The sequence below is a fragment of the Furipterus horrens genome, unplaced genomic scaffold (assembly GCF_987537825.1).
Source record: "Furipterus horrens unplaced genomic scaffold, mFurHor1.1.pri manual_scaffold_8, whole genome shotgun sequence".
Classification (NCBI taxonomy): Eukaryota; Metazoa; Chordata; class Mammalia; order Chiroptera; family Furipteridae; genus Furipterus; species Furipterus horrens.
Genome location: NW_028327178.1, coordinates 22,976,969 through 22,992,856, shown reverse-complemented (window position 1 = coordinate 22,992,856; position 15,888 = coordinate 22,976,969). Strand labels below are relative to the sequence as shown.

General features: G+C 34.5%; 1 protein-coding gene across 1 annotated transcript in view; it reads left to right on the top strand.

The window, feature by feature from the left end:
- PIK3C3 (phosphatidylinositol 3-kinase catalytic subunit type 3) overlaps positions 1–15,888 on the top strand; it is a 106,136-nt gene that overhangs the window by 17,319 nt on the left and 72,929 nt on the right. The window contains exons 5-7 of the mRNA XM_090285111.1: positions 9,473–9,559; positions 11,963–12,058; positions 15,561–15,632. Of these exons, the coding sequence (XP_090141237.1) occupies positions 9,473–9,559; positions 11,963–12,058; positions 15,561–15,632 (255 nt within the window). The remainder of the gene's footprint in view (positions 1–9,472; positions 9,560–11,962; positions 12,059–15,560; positions 15,633–15,888) is intronic.

The window sequence follows — 15,888 nt, the reverse complement described above, 5'->3', positions numbered from 1 at the left end:
TCTTTACTTAAATTTTTCAGACTGGATTCCTGAGTCTGTTTCCCTTGTCTTATACCAGAGAAGGTGTACTACTCATATTTTTCACACTCCCTTTTAAAGACAAGAAATGAACATTCAAAGAGATGAGGTTTAAGTGGCTAGAACCAAGTGGTTTATTTTTTGTTGCACTTTGATTTTCCAGCCAGTGAATTTATTGTGATTGTTTCTAATTGTTGAGAAGGCATTTGGCTTAAGAGTAAAAAAGTGTACATAAATCTTAATAATAGGACAGCATAGTTACCATGTATTGTACCCATGAGCCCCCCAAAATATCATAGTGACAATTTCAAACTGCAGTGTTAGTAAGTTTATTCAGTTATAGAACTGCTTAAGTCTTGGCTGCCTGGGGATAATGGCACAGAGGACTGTGAAATGAAGAGGAACTATTTAAATGGCCTCTGCAAAGATGGTATTAGATAATTATTAAACAAACAACCTTAAACCCAAACTGAATTAAATATCCTTCCTCTGATTTATTGCTTAGCTAAGAAAGTAGAATTATAACTGCAATATGAATAACTGAAGTTTAAAAGCTTTATTTCTAGATTTAACATTTTTAAAAATCAAATCCTGTCAGAAGAATTTTAGTGGAATTAACCTTTAATGATTTTTACATCATTTTGTGAACATGCGTAGTTTTCCTTTGAGGAAAAATGACTATGAAAAAAGGAAACAAAATTGACTGGTCTCCAGTTTAGTTATTTTATATAATTGGATTTCTTAGCCTTCGTGGGAACAGGAGGAAATGAATGTACTAAAATATACTCTTTTCCTCCATCTTCCTCATTATCATCTCTTCTATCTCTACATTTCCCTAATTAACTTTTAGTAATATCGTATTATTTTTTTGTTTGAATTGATTTGTGAAAATAATCAAAGGACAGACTTCTGGGCCATTTATTACACTTTCGTTGTCCGTGACCCAGCCTTTTAATGACTGTGGCCTTGAGCAAATTTACCCATTGTTCCCATCTGCTCTGCTTTCAGCTTGTCATATTTTAAGAGTTTTATGACTAGGATGCATATCCACCTGGGGTTTTGGATGTGACTACCAAGCGTTAGTGTTTGATTTATATTTGAATCCATGTCTTTCGACATTAAAGGTTAGTACAAAAGCATGCTTCTCTGCTGTCTCCTTTTCATTTTAGCATCTCTGCTTGATGCCTTTGGAATGTGCTTTAGCTTCTGCCTATTTGATTAAGTGATGACAAAGAAAGTGTAACAACTAGATGAAAAATGTTCTGTGGTCTGAGGGACACAGATAGGTTAGGGGATGTTGAGCAGTGTGTGAGTATTGGTACAGTGAAGAAGCGATAACATGTGATGTTCTAGACTGGCCTTCAGATTGCCTGCATGAGGTCACTCTGGTTCAGGGCCCAGACATCAGGTTGATAGCAGTAGGAACTGGGTTTTTCTAATTCATCCAGGAATAATGAGTATCTGGAGAATAGGTTCATGTCAATCAATTCAAAGGGTTTTGTATAATCTAGAGCTGTACTGTTTAAGATAATAGTCACAAATCACATGTGGCAATTTAAGTTAATTAAAATCAAATAAAATTCAGAAATTTATGTTCCTATAGTTATGTTGCCATAATCACATTTGAAGTGCTCAACACCTATACGTGCCTGGCGGCTGCTTGTTGGACAGTGCAGATATGGAATAGTCTCATTATTGCTGAGAGTTTGATTAGATAGCACTAGTCTAGAGCACTAGTCACTAGTTTGTAATGGATGAGTTACCATATTATTGTCTTCCTAGTAATCGCATTACTTGTGTCTGCTACCCAGGACACTGTTTTTCAAGGTACTTTGATGATTAAATTAGTCTTCAGGAGATTGTTGATTTCGTAGTGAGTCATGAAGGAACTAGAAAGTTTTGTGAGATCCTTCTCTCATTTTGAGGGAAATCTTAAAAGAAAAAGACTTTCTTTCTTGACATTATCTTTTGAATAAACATTGACAAATTATCATGATCACAATTTTTTAAAATTAAGATTAAGGTAACAAGAAAATTTTTGGTCACATAATTTAGTGAGATGAGATTGTGACTCTTTATGTTAAATTATTATACAGTAGTATTTGACCTGCTAAAACATTTGCCCTTGAAAGAAAATATTTTACGTTGAATACATTGCATTGAATGAGTACTTGCCTTGAGGCATTAATTGGAGAAGTTCACTGAGGTTTTTGTTTTTTAAATATGGACAAGTCCTCTTACGCTCCACCATCGTCATTGGCTATATGTCAAGGCACATTCTAAGTGTTGGAGACAAAGTGTATTATTACTAGGTTGATGTTGTCATTATTAGTTCCAGTATGAGGAATAATAACTAATGATAATCACCTTGCTTGTGTAAAGTGCTTTAATATCTATAAAACCGCTTAGCACAGACTGAGAACTGAAATAGAGAAATGGTTAAAATCATGGCTTTGGAGACCATTTTTCATTCAGATTCCAGTTGTGTGGCTTGTTTAAGTGTGAAAATGGTAGCATTGTTTAATTTATATGGTTCTTCAGTTGCATCTATTTGAAGGGCCTTGAAAGAAATAATTTGAGAGCAATTATATTAGTACCTGGTTTTCATTTCAGATGGTGAAGTTACATTAATCAAACGGGTTTTTATTTTTTGAGTTTTTACTATCTTAATAAATGCTAATCTTTAGTGGTTTTCTCAACAGAGATTTTTGCATGATGACTTGTTTTTAAAGGATCTTAGTTTTTAAGTAACATTATTTTTTCTTATTACAAATATAATGTACATCTTCTTCCATGGTAGGAGATTGTTAAAGCACAGACACAATAAAAATCACATCTGACCCTTTGCCCAGAAATAACCATCATTAATATTTCAATTGACATGCTTTCAGTAAATTAATATGTGTGTTATAATGAATATATTTGTAGATTTTTTAAACTGGGATCATATTGTATGTGTTTAATTGAATCCTGCTTTTATACTTAATGGTGTCTCAAAATTGTTTCAGGTCATTTAAGATATAGTAGATAGATCATCAAATGATGTCATTTCCTTATAATGCTAATTAGATGCCATAATCAACTTAACTCTTGTTTATATCAATTAGTCTATGGTAAAATTGGTTTTGTTACAGATCATTTCACTTAAAGTCACATAACTTATCAACAACGTTAAGTGAGGACTTACTGTACTAATACAATATGTTTATAAAGACATCAGGATTTTGCGTAGTATAGATATGCTTCATTTCATTAATCCTCTGTGGTCGGATATTTGAAATGTTTGTAAAGCTGTAAATCACTTTACATTTTCTGTTGGTTTGAAAATAAAAAGTGAGACTTGTTCTTTTGAGTTGTTTTTAGATGGCTTATTTGATTTGCTCATATATTATATTAACAAATTATTAGACGTAGTTATAAGGTGCATGTGGGTACTTAAAACAGAATCAAGCTTTTGTATATATCTTTGAGTTTTTGATTTCATGAGTTATATTTTTATGTGTTCATCTTGTTTTCACAGCTAGATTATAACTCCTTAATCAATTGTGTCATCTCTTAATAAGCAAACAAAACTAACCTACCTTTCACAGAATCTGTGAACTTGGTCCACATTATCTGTCATTGTTTGATAAATACATGTTCATTGATATCTTTGTAAAGATAAAGCAGCTTATGAATTTGGTAGAAACTGGCTAAGGAGAATTGTAAAACCAAAGTCATTTCTCTTCAGTTTCATTTACTTCTACAAACTCTTATGGACTTCTCAGCCTCTCCTTTTCCCTTTGGGCTTTTTAAGTGTAATGTCTACTATGAGGAAAAATCTAGGTCATGATGCTCTCAAGAAAGTTGATTCCCAGTAAGCATCTCATGTATGTTTAGAACTTCCTACCCTCCACCTTTGAAGAAAACTTGATTTATTTAGTAAAATGTTTACTGAGATCTACCATCCTGATCTCTTTTAATGCCTGGGCTCATCAGGCTAACAGACATGCTTGACAGACAAGCCATTTCCTCTGCCTAGAAGATTTCATCCTGTTTGTTTGGCTGATTCCTTGTTCTTCAAGTCTCCTCTTAAATGTTACGTGCCTGAGAGGCCTTCTCAAGACCCCCATGATTTTCTCTCACAGCACTCTGGTCATTACTTTCATACTCTTTCATTTTTAGCGACTCATTTAGGCATTCACCATGAAAATGGCTTATCCCCTCCTTATTCTTTTAAAGTTCTTGATGATCTCTAGAGCACAAGACCTGATGGAGGTTTGAAACTTACTACAACAATTAAGTATTATATATTTATGTTGAGAATACAGGCATACCTTGGAGATATTGCAGGTTTGGTTCTAGACCACTGCAGTAAAGACAGTATGGTCTTTTTGCTGGTGGAGGGTTTTGTCTTGTTTGTAAAAAACCCACATCTGAATTACAATGCAGTGAAGTGCAATAAAATGAGGTGTGTCTCAATATAAATACTAGGGAAAAGTGACCCAAGGCATGAGTAGTTCTTTTTTCCAGCTTCCTTTTTTGAGTATCACTTCCTCTTCCTCCCAACCCCATCAGTTCCCCCAAGCTCTTGAACAGAATTCCAAATGTACACTTGTTTTCCATTCTATCACCCTTCTACATTAAAAGGCCTTTCAATAAATATAAATATTCATTGAATAAATAAATGCTAGATTCAAGGAACTTACAGTCCAGTAGGACAGGTGTGTGTAAGAAGCAATGAATTGTGAGTTGTGATTATGGGAATCTGTCTGTTCCCAGGGGTCACTGCTTGGTTTGACATCCATATTCCCTGCTGTTCTTAGTCTGTATACAGTGTAGCAAATTAATTCTGTCCCTGATACCTGTGTTGAACACCTGCTAGTCTGAGACATTTTCCTCAGGCACATATTTCTGTCCTTCCATTAAATCTGGTAATACATGATGGTTCTTCAATCATTTGCCTGGACGTGTTATTTGATTCTTGCAGGTTATTTAAGTAGCCTTTAAAACTCTTTGCTGTTTAGTTCTTGGAGAAGTTAGTGCTCAATAACTATGCTATTATTTCTGTGACAATGGGCTTGTCTTCCAAGCTCTATATGGCTTGTGAATTCTATAGAAACCCGTGTTCAAAAGAGAGAAGGACACTTTCACTGATTTTTTTTTTTTTTTTTTTACCTATCTTTCTAGGATGGGCACCCTAGTGAGGATTATTTCTTCACATACAATTTGAAATAGATTGTACTAGTTTTACCCTGCTGTTTAACAGAATGCAGATTTTCTCTTTTGAAAGATCTAGGTCATTGACATTTTAGACCCAAAATGAAATATATATTGTTAAAGTTCATTTTTGGTCTTTATTATCTATAGACATTCCCGGCCTGGAAAGGACTAGAAGCTGCTCTGGACTGGTGAAAACACCCAAGTCTGTCTACAGTGTCATCATCACCTATATGAGATGAAGTGACATAGATTATGGGCTAATTATACTAGCTGCTAACAACTTTTATCCAATATTTAATTATTTAGTTGGCATTGAGACATAAAAGTAAAAGGCTTTATGGTTTGAAGAACTCAAAAGGGCGGTTGGAGTGTAGTGCGTCAGTTGGAGTTGTAGGAGATTATTTTGTAGAGGAAGGCAAGAGCTGATCATTTAGAAATTATGATAGCTAATCCTTGACTTTCCCTGCTGACTGAAGTCCAACCAAGAGATGACTTTGCCAGCTCCGGAGTCCACTCTCTTTGCTCTTTTGCAGTTGATCAAACAGTTGTATTATATTCTTGGACTTCCCAAATAGTACAGCTCTGCTTCTTAGTCTCCAAGTATGGTCGTCCGTGAACACGCCTCCCTGTACTCACATCATTCTGCATTTGATCTTCACTAGCCCTGTGACTCATTTTAACCAAGATGGTGCAGCCGAAGTGAGGCCATGCCTGTTTTAGGCCGAACCCTTAGGACAGCTTGACAGCTGCTGGTTTTGCACTTTTGGGAACAATGAGCCGCCATGGAAGAGGTCCCACTACTATGTTAGAAAGACACGTTGGAGAGGAAGCAACACTGAGAGCACAAGCAGAAGGAGATAGGCCCATCACCCTGGTTTCCCAGCTGAGCCCACCCTTTTCCACATAGGTGTTAATAGCGTATGTGAAGCTGCAGTCACCAAATGACACAGTTTCACGAGAGACTGTTATACCAGTAGAAAAAAAATCCAAATGTACCTCAAAAAAACATAACCTTTTGACTTCTCCTAGAACCATGAGAAATAATAAAATGGATATTGTTTTGAGGTGCTAAGGTGTGGGATGCTTTATTATGCAGAGTAGATAAATAGCACAGGTGGCTAGGGCACGTTTTGAGTGGAAACTCCAGTTCTGCAGAAAGTCTAAAACTAATTCAAGCAGAGAAATCTCTAGGAATTCTGCTCTTAGTCTCAGAGTCTGTTGCAGGAGGCAGATTTATAAGCAGTCTAGCATAAGGGGTACCTCATTTTGCAGCAGATTTTGCATTCAGCTGTACTGTACTGATCTTTCCCTGCCATGGTTTATTGATTTTCCTTTCTTTTTGATTGTAGTATTTCGTAGTTTGTGTTTACTATAGTTTACTTAACAGTTCCCCCAGTCAATGGATATTTACATTCTCTAATGTCTAAATTTTCAGTATTGCAAATTACGATGCACAAATGTGACTACCTAGAATCATTTAAACTTCTCCAATGTAGCTTTGCCAATTTATGGTACTATATCCTGCTCATACGTTCCTCGGTTGCTATTAATAAGGTTGAGAATGGTCATCTTTAGTGTTCATACAGGGAAGCTAGAAATATGGTATATAGGAAGTAGTATATATTAGCAACAAACATGGATTCTGGAGTGAGTGAAAATGACTTTTTTAAGCATGTTTAGATGGCAGATTATGGATATTTAAAATTTTTTAAAAATTGTTTCTGTTTAAGAAAATATAATGATGAGTCACTAGCCAAGTTTTTCTTAACCTGATAGTTGTGTATGATTTCTGTTTATGTATAGGAATGTATCAGATGCGAAGGGGACATAACCATTGTAGAGTAGTTTCAGGTTCACAGCAATATTAAGAGGAAGGTACAGCGATTTCCCATATATAATACCTTCTGCCCTCCCATATGCATAGCTTCCGCTACCATCAGCATTCCCCACCAGAGTGGTACATTTGTTACAATTGATGAGCCTACATTGACACATCATTATCATCCAATGACCCTAGTTTACTCTAGGGTTCACTCTTCGTGTTGTACAGTCTTTGGGCTTGGATAAATATATAATGACATGTATCCATCATTATAGTGTCATTCAGATAGTTCTACTGTCCTAAAAATCTTCTGTGCTTCACCTATTCAACTTTCCTTCCCCTCTTAACCCTGAGCTACCAATTATCTTTTTATTGTCTCTATGGTTTTATCTTTTCCAGAATGTCATATTGTTGGAATCATACAGTATATAGCTTTTTCAGATAGGATTCTTTCACTTAGTAATATGCATTTAAGGTTCCTCCATGACTTCTCTTTTCTTTTTTTCTTTCTTTTTTTCCCTCCATGGCTTTTCATGGCTTGATAGCTCATTTCATTTTAGGGCCAAATAATAATCCATTGTCTGGAGTACCACAGTTTATCTGTTTATCTACTAAGGGACATCTTAGTTATTTCCAAGTTTTTGCAATTATGGATAAAGCTGCTGTAAATATTTATATGTAGGCTTTTGTGTGGACATAATTTTTCAACTCATTTGTATAAATACAAAGGAGTGCAATGCCTGGATCATATAGTAAGATTATATTTAGTTTTGTAAGAATTCACCAATGGGGAGGGATATGATTGTGGGAGAAGGGGTGAGCTGGGGGGGGGGAGCAATGGGGAAAAAATGGGACAACTGTAATTGAAAAACCAAAAAACAAAATTAAAAAAGAAAGAAATTCACAAAATAGTTGTACCATTTTACATTCCCATCAGCAAATAGATGAGAGTTTCTATTGTTCCAAACCTTCACCTGCATTTGGCACTGTCAGTATTTCAGCTTTTGGTCATTCTAATAGGTGTTTAGGGGTATCTTGTTTTAATTGGCATTTTTCTGCATCATATCATGTGGGATTTCTTTTCATATGTGTGTTTTTCGTCTGTATATCTTATTTGATGAATTGTCTATTAAGGGCCCATTATTTAATCCAGTTGCCTATTATTGTTGAGATTTAATAATTCTTTGTGTACTTTAGATAAGTCCTTTATTAGATGTGTCTTTTGCAAACATTTTCTTTCATCAGTGGCTTGTCTTAATCTTTTGGCAGTGTCTTAACAGTGCAAAAGTTTTTAATTTTAATGAAGTCCAACTTAATGATTTCTTTCATGGACCATGTCTATGGTGTTGTATCTAAAAAGCCATCACCATACTCAAGGTCATCTAGGTTTTCTTTTATAGGAGTTTTATAGTTTTGCATTATGTATTTAGGGCTATGGTTCATTTTTAGTTAATTTTTGAAGGATGTAAATTCTGTTCTTTGATTTTTTTTTTTTTTTTTTTTTTTTTTTGGTACATGAATGTCTAGTTAGTCCATTTGTTGAAAACACTGTCTTTGCTCCATTGGGTTACCTCCACTCCTTTGTCAAAGATCAGTTGCCTATATTTGTGTAGGTCTATTTCCGGAATCTTTATCCTATTACATTAATAGATTTGTCTGTTCTTTTGCCAATGCCAGACGGTCTTGATTATTGTAGCTTTTTAATAATTCTTGATGTTGGGTAGTGTCACCCCTCCAGTTTTGTTCTTTTCTTTCAATATCATATTGATTGTTCTGGATCTTTTGCCTCTCCTTATAAATTATAAAGTCATTTTGTTATCTACAAAATAACTTGCTGGGATTTTTATTGACATGACATTAAATCTATAGCTCAAATTGGGAAAAAATGAAATCATAGCAATTTTGAGTGTTCCTCTCTATGAACAGGAGTATCTTTCAATTTGTTTTTTATTTTATTTTTCAGAGTTTTGTAGTTGTCTTCACATCTGTCCTTTACATATTTTGTTAGATTTATACCAATTTTATTTTTCTGGATGTTAATATAAATGATGCTTTAAAAAAATAATGGTTTTATTGAGATACCATTTACATCATTTACACATCTGTGTTTTTAATTTCTAATTCCAATTGTTTATTGCTGGGACACAGGAAAGTAATTGACTTTTGTATATTAACCTTTATTCTGTAATCTTGCTATAATTGCTGTTAGTTCTAGGAGGGCTTTTTTAAAACATATTCTTACTTATTTTTTACATAGATGATCATGCCATCTGTGAGCAAAGACAATTTCTTTCTTTCTTCCCAATCTCTTTTATTATATTAGCTAGTTCTTTCAGTATGATGCTGAAAGGGAGTGACGGGTATCACTCTTTCCCCCCCACTTCCCATGAGATCTGTGTTAACATTTTCTTCATTATATTTGTTCTGCAGCTCACCAAAGCCCATCGACAAGGACACATGGTGAAAGTAGACTGGCTGGACAGATTGACATTCAGAGAGATTGAAATGATAAATGAGGTGGGTTATATCCCCTCCCGTTTTTTAAAATATTTTATTTATTTATTTTTAGAGAGGGGGAGGGGAGGGAGAAAGAGGGAAAGAAACATAGATGTGCAAGAGAAACATCTATCAGTGCTTCTTCACATACACCACTAAATGGGGACCTGGCCCACAACCCAGGCATGTGCCCTAACTGGGCATCAAACCAGCAACCTTTCAGTCTGCAGAATGACACCCAATCTACCGAGCTGCATCAGTCAGAGCTCCCCCTTTAAAAAAATTTTTTTAATGTATTTCAACATTTTTTTCTCAAGTATCTAAATCAAGAAGAATTATTTATTGCCAGGTATTTCACAAATATGGTGTTATTGGGATACCATGTAGTTTAGGGGGTTCTGTGCTAATAAGTGGAAAACTTGGGATATCTGCCTTTCTTTTATCTTATACTTATGTCCAACTGTGAAGTAGGTAGTGAATATTGTAAGTGTACTGAATATATGTGAAGCCTGTGTGAGTTTGATGCCCCACTTGTATGTTCTATCTCCCTTTATATGGCAGCTCATGTTCAAGTTCAAATCAAAATTAGATACATCTATCAACAGTGCTCCCTCTTCACTTCAGATATCTTAAACCATCTTTAGCAAGTCCTCTCCCCAGTTAAGATACTTCTTATATCCTGCATCCTTAATAAAGTTGTATGGTTCAAATTATTGATTTACTTCCATTTTTAATCATTTTTTATTGTTATTCTATTACAGTTGTCCCAATTTTTCCCAAAGATTTTATTTATTTATTTATTCACTTTTAGAGAGAGGGAAGGGAGAAAGAACGAGAGGGTGAGAAACATCGATGATGTATGAGAGAAGTATCTATCGGTTGTCTGCACACCAGGCAGTGCCCTGACTGGGAACTGAATGAGTGACCTTTTGGTTCACAGGCCCGTGTTCAGTCCACTGAGCCATACCTGCCAGGACTATTTGTTGATTTTCTGTATTGGTCTAGAATATGGTTAATTAAAAGATGACTTCAGTGAACCTTTCTGAAAGTTAAAACTTTTTTCTTTTTTTGTGTATTTACACTGAAATATTAGATGTTTGGCCTCATATTTGGCATCTGGAGAACATAAATAAGTTATATAAATCACACTAGGAAAGAGGAATATCAATTTTGTGATATGATATGCCCAGGTTATAGAGACCACCGCAGGTCAATATTTTTTGAAAAGTTTTCAGGAGGTACAAGGAATTTTTTTTTAATAATGAACACCTGTAAATGTTAGGTTCTGATGTTGCTCCTTTTTAAAAAAACAAATTAGTGGTGTTTAACACCATTTATGTTTGGTGTGAATACTGGGCATCTTTTCTAAATTTACTCATAGTACATTCTCATATTTTTAAACTGGAAGAAAAGTTTCCTGTTTTGAATGTTTATAATAGCCACATTCCAAAAATAGTTGAATCAAAATGCTTTGCTTTTTTTTTTCCTTTCTTTAAGTTAGGTCTCCTAGGATAGAAAATGTAACGTTAAAGCTTACTTTGCCCAGAACTTCCCATTCTCCCCACCCCTACTCCTTAAAAGATAGGAGACCATTACTTACCATAGTAGAGTATAATATGCTTTATAAAGCTGAACAATTAAGTGACCTCCTTAGACCTTTCTATGGTTTTATACATGTAGGTTTAAAACCATTTTAAAACTGTTTTGGGTTAAGACCAATCATCCTTTTAGACTTCATTTGATTTTCACTTCTTTTTAACATACTATTTGTTTGTTTTTTAAGGGACAAATTTATACACAGAATCAGAATCAACATTTTTTTATGTTAAGGAAGTGTTTTCCAGTATATTTTTAAAAACTGATTAAATTTTTAAAAATGACTGCATGTAATCTCAAGACCATTTATAAATTGTGAAAAACTTATGAAGGTTATATCTGTTAAGCTCAAATGGCCTTAGACCTTAGTTACAAATTTTGTTTAACTTTTAGTTTTTGTCATACTGATATTAATTGTTAGATTAGTCATATGGTTTAAGGGTAAACTGTTCTTTACTTAAAATTGTTAGAAATACAAAACATTTTTATTTTTTGAAATTAAATATTTCTCATGCAATGTATATAAAAGTCATCAAGATTTTATACACTAAAATCTGAACTACTGAATAAACCAACAGTGTCATTAAGTTTTAGGAGGGAATTGTAAGTGACTAGCAGACATTACTGGATAAAAAAAATAGTGTTGTATATAATAAGATAGTAGTGCTGTATAAAACAGTGCATTTATAATAAATGAAAATTTGTTAAATTTTAACTTGAACCTGATAGATCCATGTGTTATTAAATTGGGAATAATGATACATACTTATACTTTAAGAGAATGTTGAAGATGATTATTTTTCATAAAAATCCTCTTTTTCTTTTTAGAGTGAAAAACGGAGTTCTAATTTCATGTACTTGATGGTTGAGTTTCGATGTGTCAAGTGCGATGATAAGGAATATGGTATCGTTTATTATGAAAAGGTACTGCCTTGCAACTGTTATGGTCTTTCAAGTAGAGGAGTGGGGAAACATTAAAAATTACTGTTGTTCCTGTTTAGATGAATTATTTGCTTGTAGGATGACAGCAGACGGCTGTCGTCAGCAGCTGCTTATGTATGCACACATCAAATCATGCAGCTACAGCAAGATTACAAAAGCCAGCCACTCATAGAATGCAGTTCTGGGTTACAGGATATGCCAGAGATTAAAAATTTTGATTAATTTTTCTGAAAATTGGCAAGAAGAATATTGAAGCAATAGCTTTAGTAACAGTTAAAAATCATTTGAAAAGTAAAAAGAGAAAATCCTGTCTTTTTAAGTGGTAAATTATTGAAAGATGATTGTTCGTTATTTGAGTATATATGATGAGGTCTGACCAGAAAGTGTCCAGCCATGTCATATGAAAAATAGAGACATTTATTGCAGAAGATACAATCAACATTGTTTATAAGACAATGATGCCTCAATTCCCTTCAAAGTAGACATTTTGGGACCTCACACAGTTCTCCCGGTCACATTCAGCTTCCCTGTCATGTTTTCCTGAATGTCATCAACAATCTGAAATCTCTTCCCTTTCAAAGGTGATTTGACTTTTGGGAAAAGGCAGAAGCCACAGGGCGCCAAATCTAGGCCATAGTGGGGCTGCATCACTTGAGTGATTTGATATTTCACCGAAAATCTCTGCAACAAGACATGGTGCATGAGCAGGCTCATTGTCCTGATGAAGCTGCCAGTCAGTAGGTGCCCATAGCTGCGGCCTTCTGAATCATTTAAATAGTGTCTGCAGAAGAATGTTCAATCTTAATGCAAAATTGATGCAGATTTGTTGCTCTACTCTCTCAGTCGTTTTAAATGCAACTACCACACAGTACATACGGTCACTCAATGGCATCTACTGCCCCCACTGACTAGTACAGTGAAGTCATTATTGTTCACGAATGCACATTCTAGTCCACTTTCCTTGGCTGCCAGGTTACATTGATGTCATGCAAACGTTTTCTTTGTATTAACAATGGCTGGACTTTTTCTGGACAGACCAATAAAATACATGTGTGTATATATATTTATATACAGTATTGGGACTTTATATGTGACCCAAATGTAAGTATGCTTATGAAAGGCTTCATAAATCTGTGTTTATTTACATAGTATGTACAGAATTAACAAAATATGTTATCAGGGTAAGTGATAACATATGCAATTCTGGACTTCCTCTGGTTTGCTCATTACGTGAAAGAGGAGCAGTGAGTGTTTGACATGTAGCTCCTAGGAAAAATATCTGTGCCTTCAGTGCTTGTTGAAGGGTTCATTTAAGTATGCAAATAGTTGTATGCATAGTTCAAAACAGTGTAAACCATGTACCTTCCATTTTAGTAGGAATACTTAGACAAGTGCTTAAATCAGTGCGAATGAGGACAGACTTGATACATGGCATAATAGAATAATATTTTCTCTAGCATTAGCTAAGCTTATATGCAATATATTTGTTCATTAGAAGCAGCACTTTTAAGTCACATTTTAACTTTAGAATTGCTTGTTAAAGCTGTCACAAGTGATTTTAAAATATATATATTTATAAATTATTGTTTGAAGGATGTTTTCATAATGGAAATATAGGGTTTGTACAGTTAATTTATGCTCACTTTTATGGTATCTTTCAAGTTAATATTCATAATTTTCCCTTGAGCTTATATCCCTTCCTTTTAGTAAAAGATCGTGAAACATTAATTTGTTTCAGCTTTTTATTTTATAAATGGTATTTCCTGGGGGGCGGGGGCGGGGGGGGGAAGGCAGCCAGAAAGATAGATTAACGTTGTTTATTAATTTATTAGAATTTTTGATACAAAAGATGAAAAGCCAAGTGTGGGGAAGTGAGGCTAAGGTAGTGTTCCCAGAGCCCAGGGTCCAGGCGACCCGCTGCCGGGTGGGAATCGGAGCCGGGAAGGGTCCGGGGGTCCAGTAGGACCTGGAGCATGAAGGTGAGGCAGCACCTGCCAAACCACTGCACGGAGCAGACAGAAAGCAAGGCTGCTTCTTGGGAAAATGACCTAATAAAGAAAGGGAAATGTAGGTGAGTGAAGTTTTGTCACCAATACATTTTAATAAAATTAGATTTTATATTTAATACCATATTTTATTTCATGAAAAGCAATAGGCCCTGCCCATATGGAGTTTATATTACAAAAAATGCTAATGGAGGTTTTAATTTAGAACATTGAAGATGTGAAGAGTCTTTCAAAAGACAGTTTGGATAATAGATGAAATAATAACAGAATAGAAATTAGAAGAATTTCAAGTACTTTTGAAAAGGTTCTTGACCCCTTTCTACTGCTTCTTGAGAAATTCCCCATAAGTTAATGCCTGTGTACCTACCCTGTCATATTTCTACTTAGTGTAAAGATTGCCGGGCCAGTGTATTGAATCTAATGGAAATAGACTTTCTTGTCACCTGTCTTTTGTGACAGATAGCCTTAGTGAAGATTACTTGTCACAGCTAGGCTGATAAAAGTGGTTTCTGTTGTTGTGGCTGAGAATCAGCCTGTTAAACAACAGCTATGGGAATTTGTGGTTTTCCCTAAGACTCAATTACTGAACGAAAGTCAAGTCACAGTGCTTCCCCTCTTTCAGTCTCCTGACTTTGTTGCACATATCTAAAATTGAAAATATAGCATTTGGAAAGTGACAGAAAAGCTTGATTCTAGGTATACAGTTGTGAGGAAATGAATTTGGACCTTAATTAGTTTAGCCTTTTCTAGTATGTATGCAGTGACATTTTATTATGCTGAATTACCTTTCTTGTCTGAATTGGATAAAAATAAAAGCCAGCATTCTTCAAAAATGACAATACTAACAAAATAAGACAGCTTTAGTTCTTAAAGATTGATAGACTGATTCTCATTATTCAAATTTGCATGGTGCTTAGTACATATTCTTCTGAGAAACAACGCCTCTGAATCTCTAAGCTCTGTATAAATTTAAGTAACATTAACCCCACATTTAAAATTCTACTTCTCTGTATGCAACTCAACTGTGATAATTTGAAGTTACCAACACCCACTTAGTAGTTTTTACAAGTGATGAGACTCACCCATTGTGACATATTTTAATTATGTCCTGTGGTCTCTTATTCTAACTTTAACAATTAGGACGTATTATATTTGACCTACTGTCATTATAAATGCAGTTTTAAAAAAGACAAAGACCATCTGCTGATTTCCAGACCTCATATCTCTAAACACTATATTATAAATTTTATTGTTAAATTTTATTTTTCTCAATACTTCATCAGCAATAGAAGGTAAAAAATGAAGCATTTTAAAATACAGTTGAAAGAAGATTAATTTTTTGAGTGGAAGGAACGTTGTTCATTAACTAGAACTAAAATACATTGGTGTGTACATTATCATGTATTGTTTCTTACCAGTTGGTTAAATTTTACTTATTTATCTATTTATTTATTTTAATTTATTGCACTATAACCCAGGATGGTGATGAATCCTCTCCAATTTTAACAAGCTTTGAGATAGTGAAAGTTCCTGACCCTCAGATGTCTATGGTGAGTTACATGCAAATCATTCCAGAATGATTATGACTTAGGTTGGTATCATGCACTTTATTTTTAAAAAGTATATGTGTAAGTACCCCAGTTACCTAAAAGTGATTTATAAATCCACTTCAGCTATTCGGAATCAAGTTCAGATGAGATTTTTACAAGAACTATTAACAGGTAAGAACAAAGTCAGGGTAGTGTCATGTTAGGGAGCCATTTTATTTAGATTATTGAACGAGCTAGGGAATGCGGTCATGAAGTG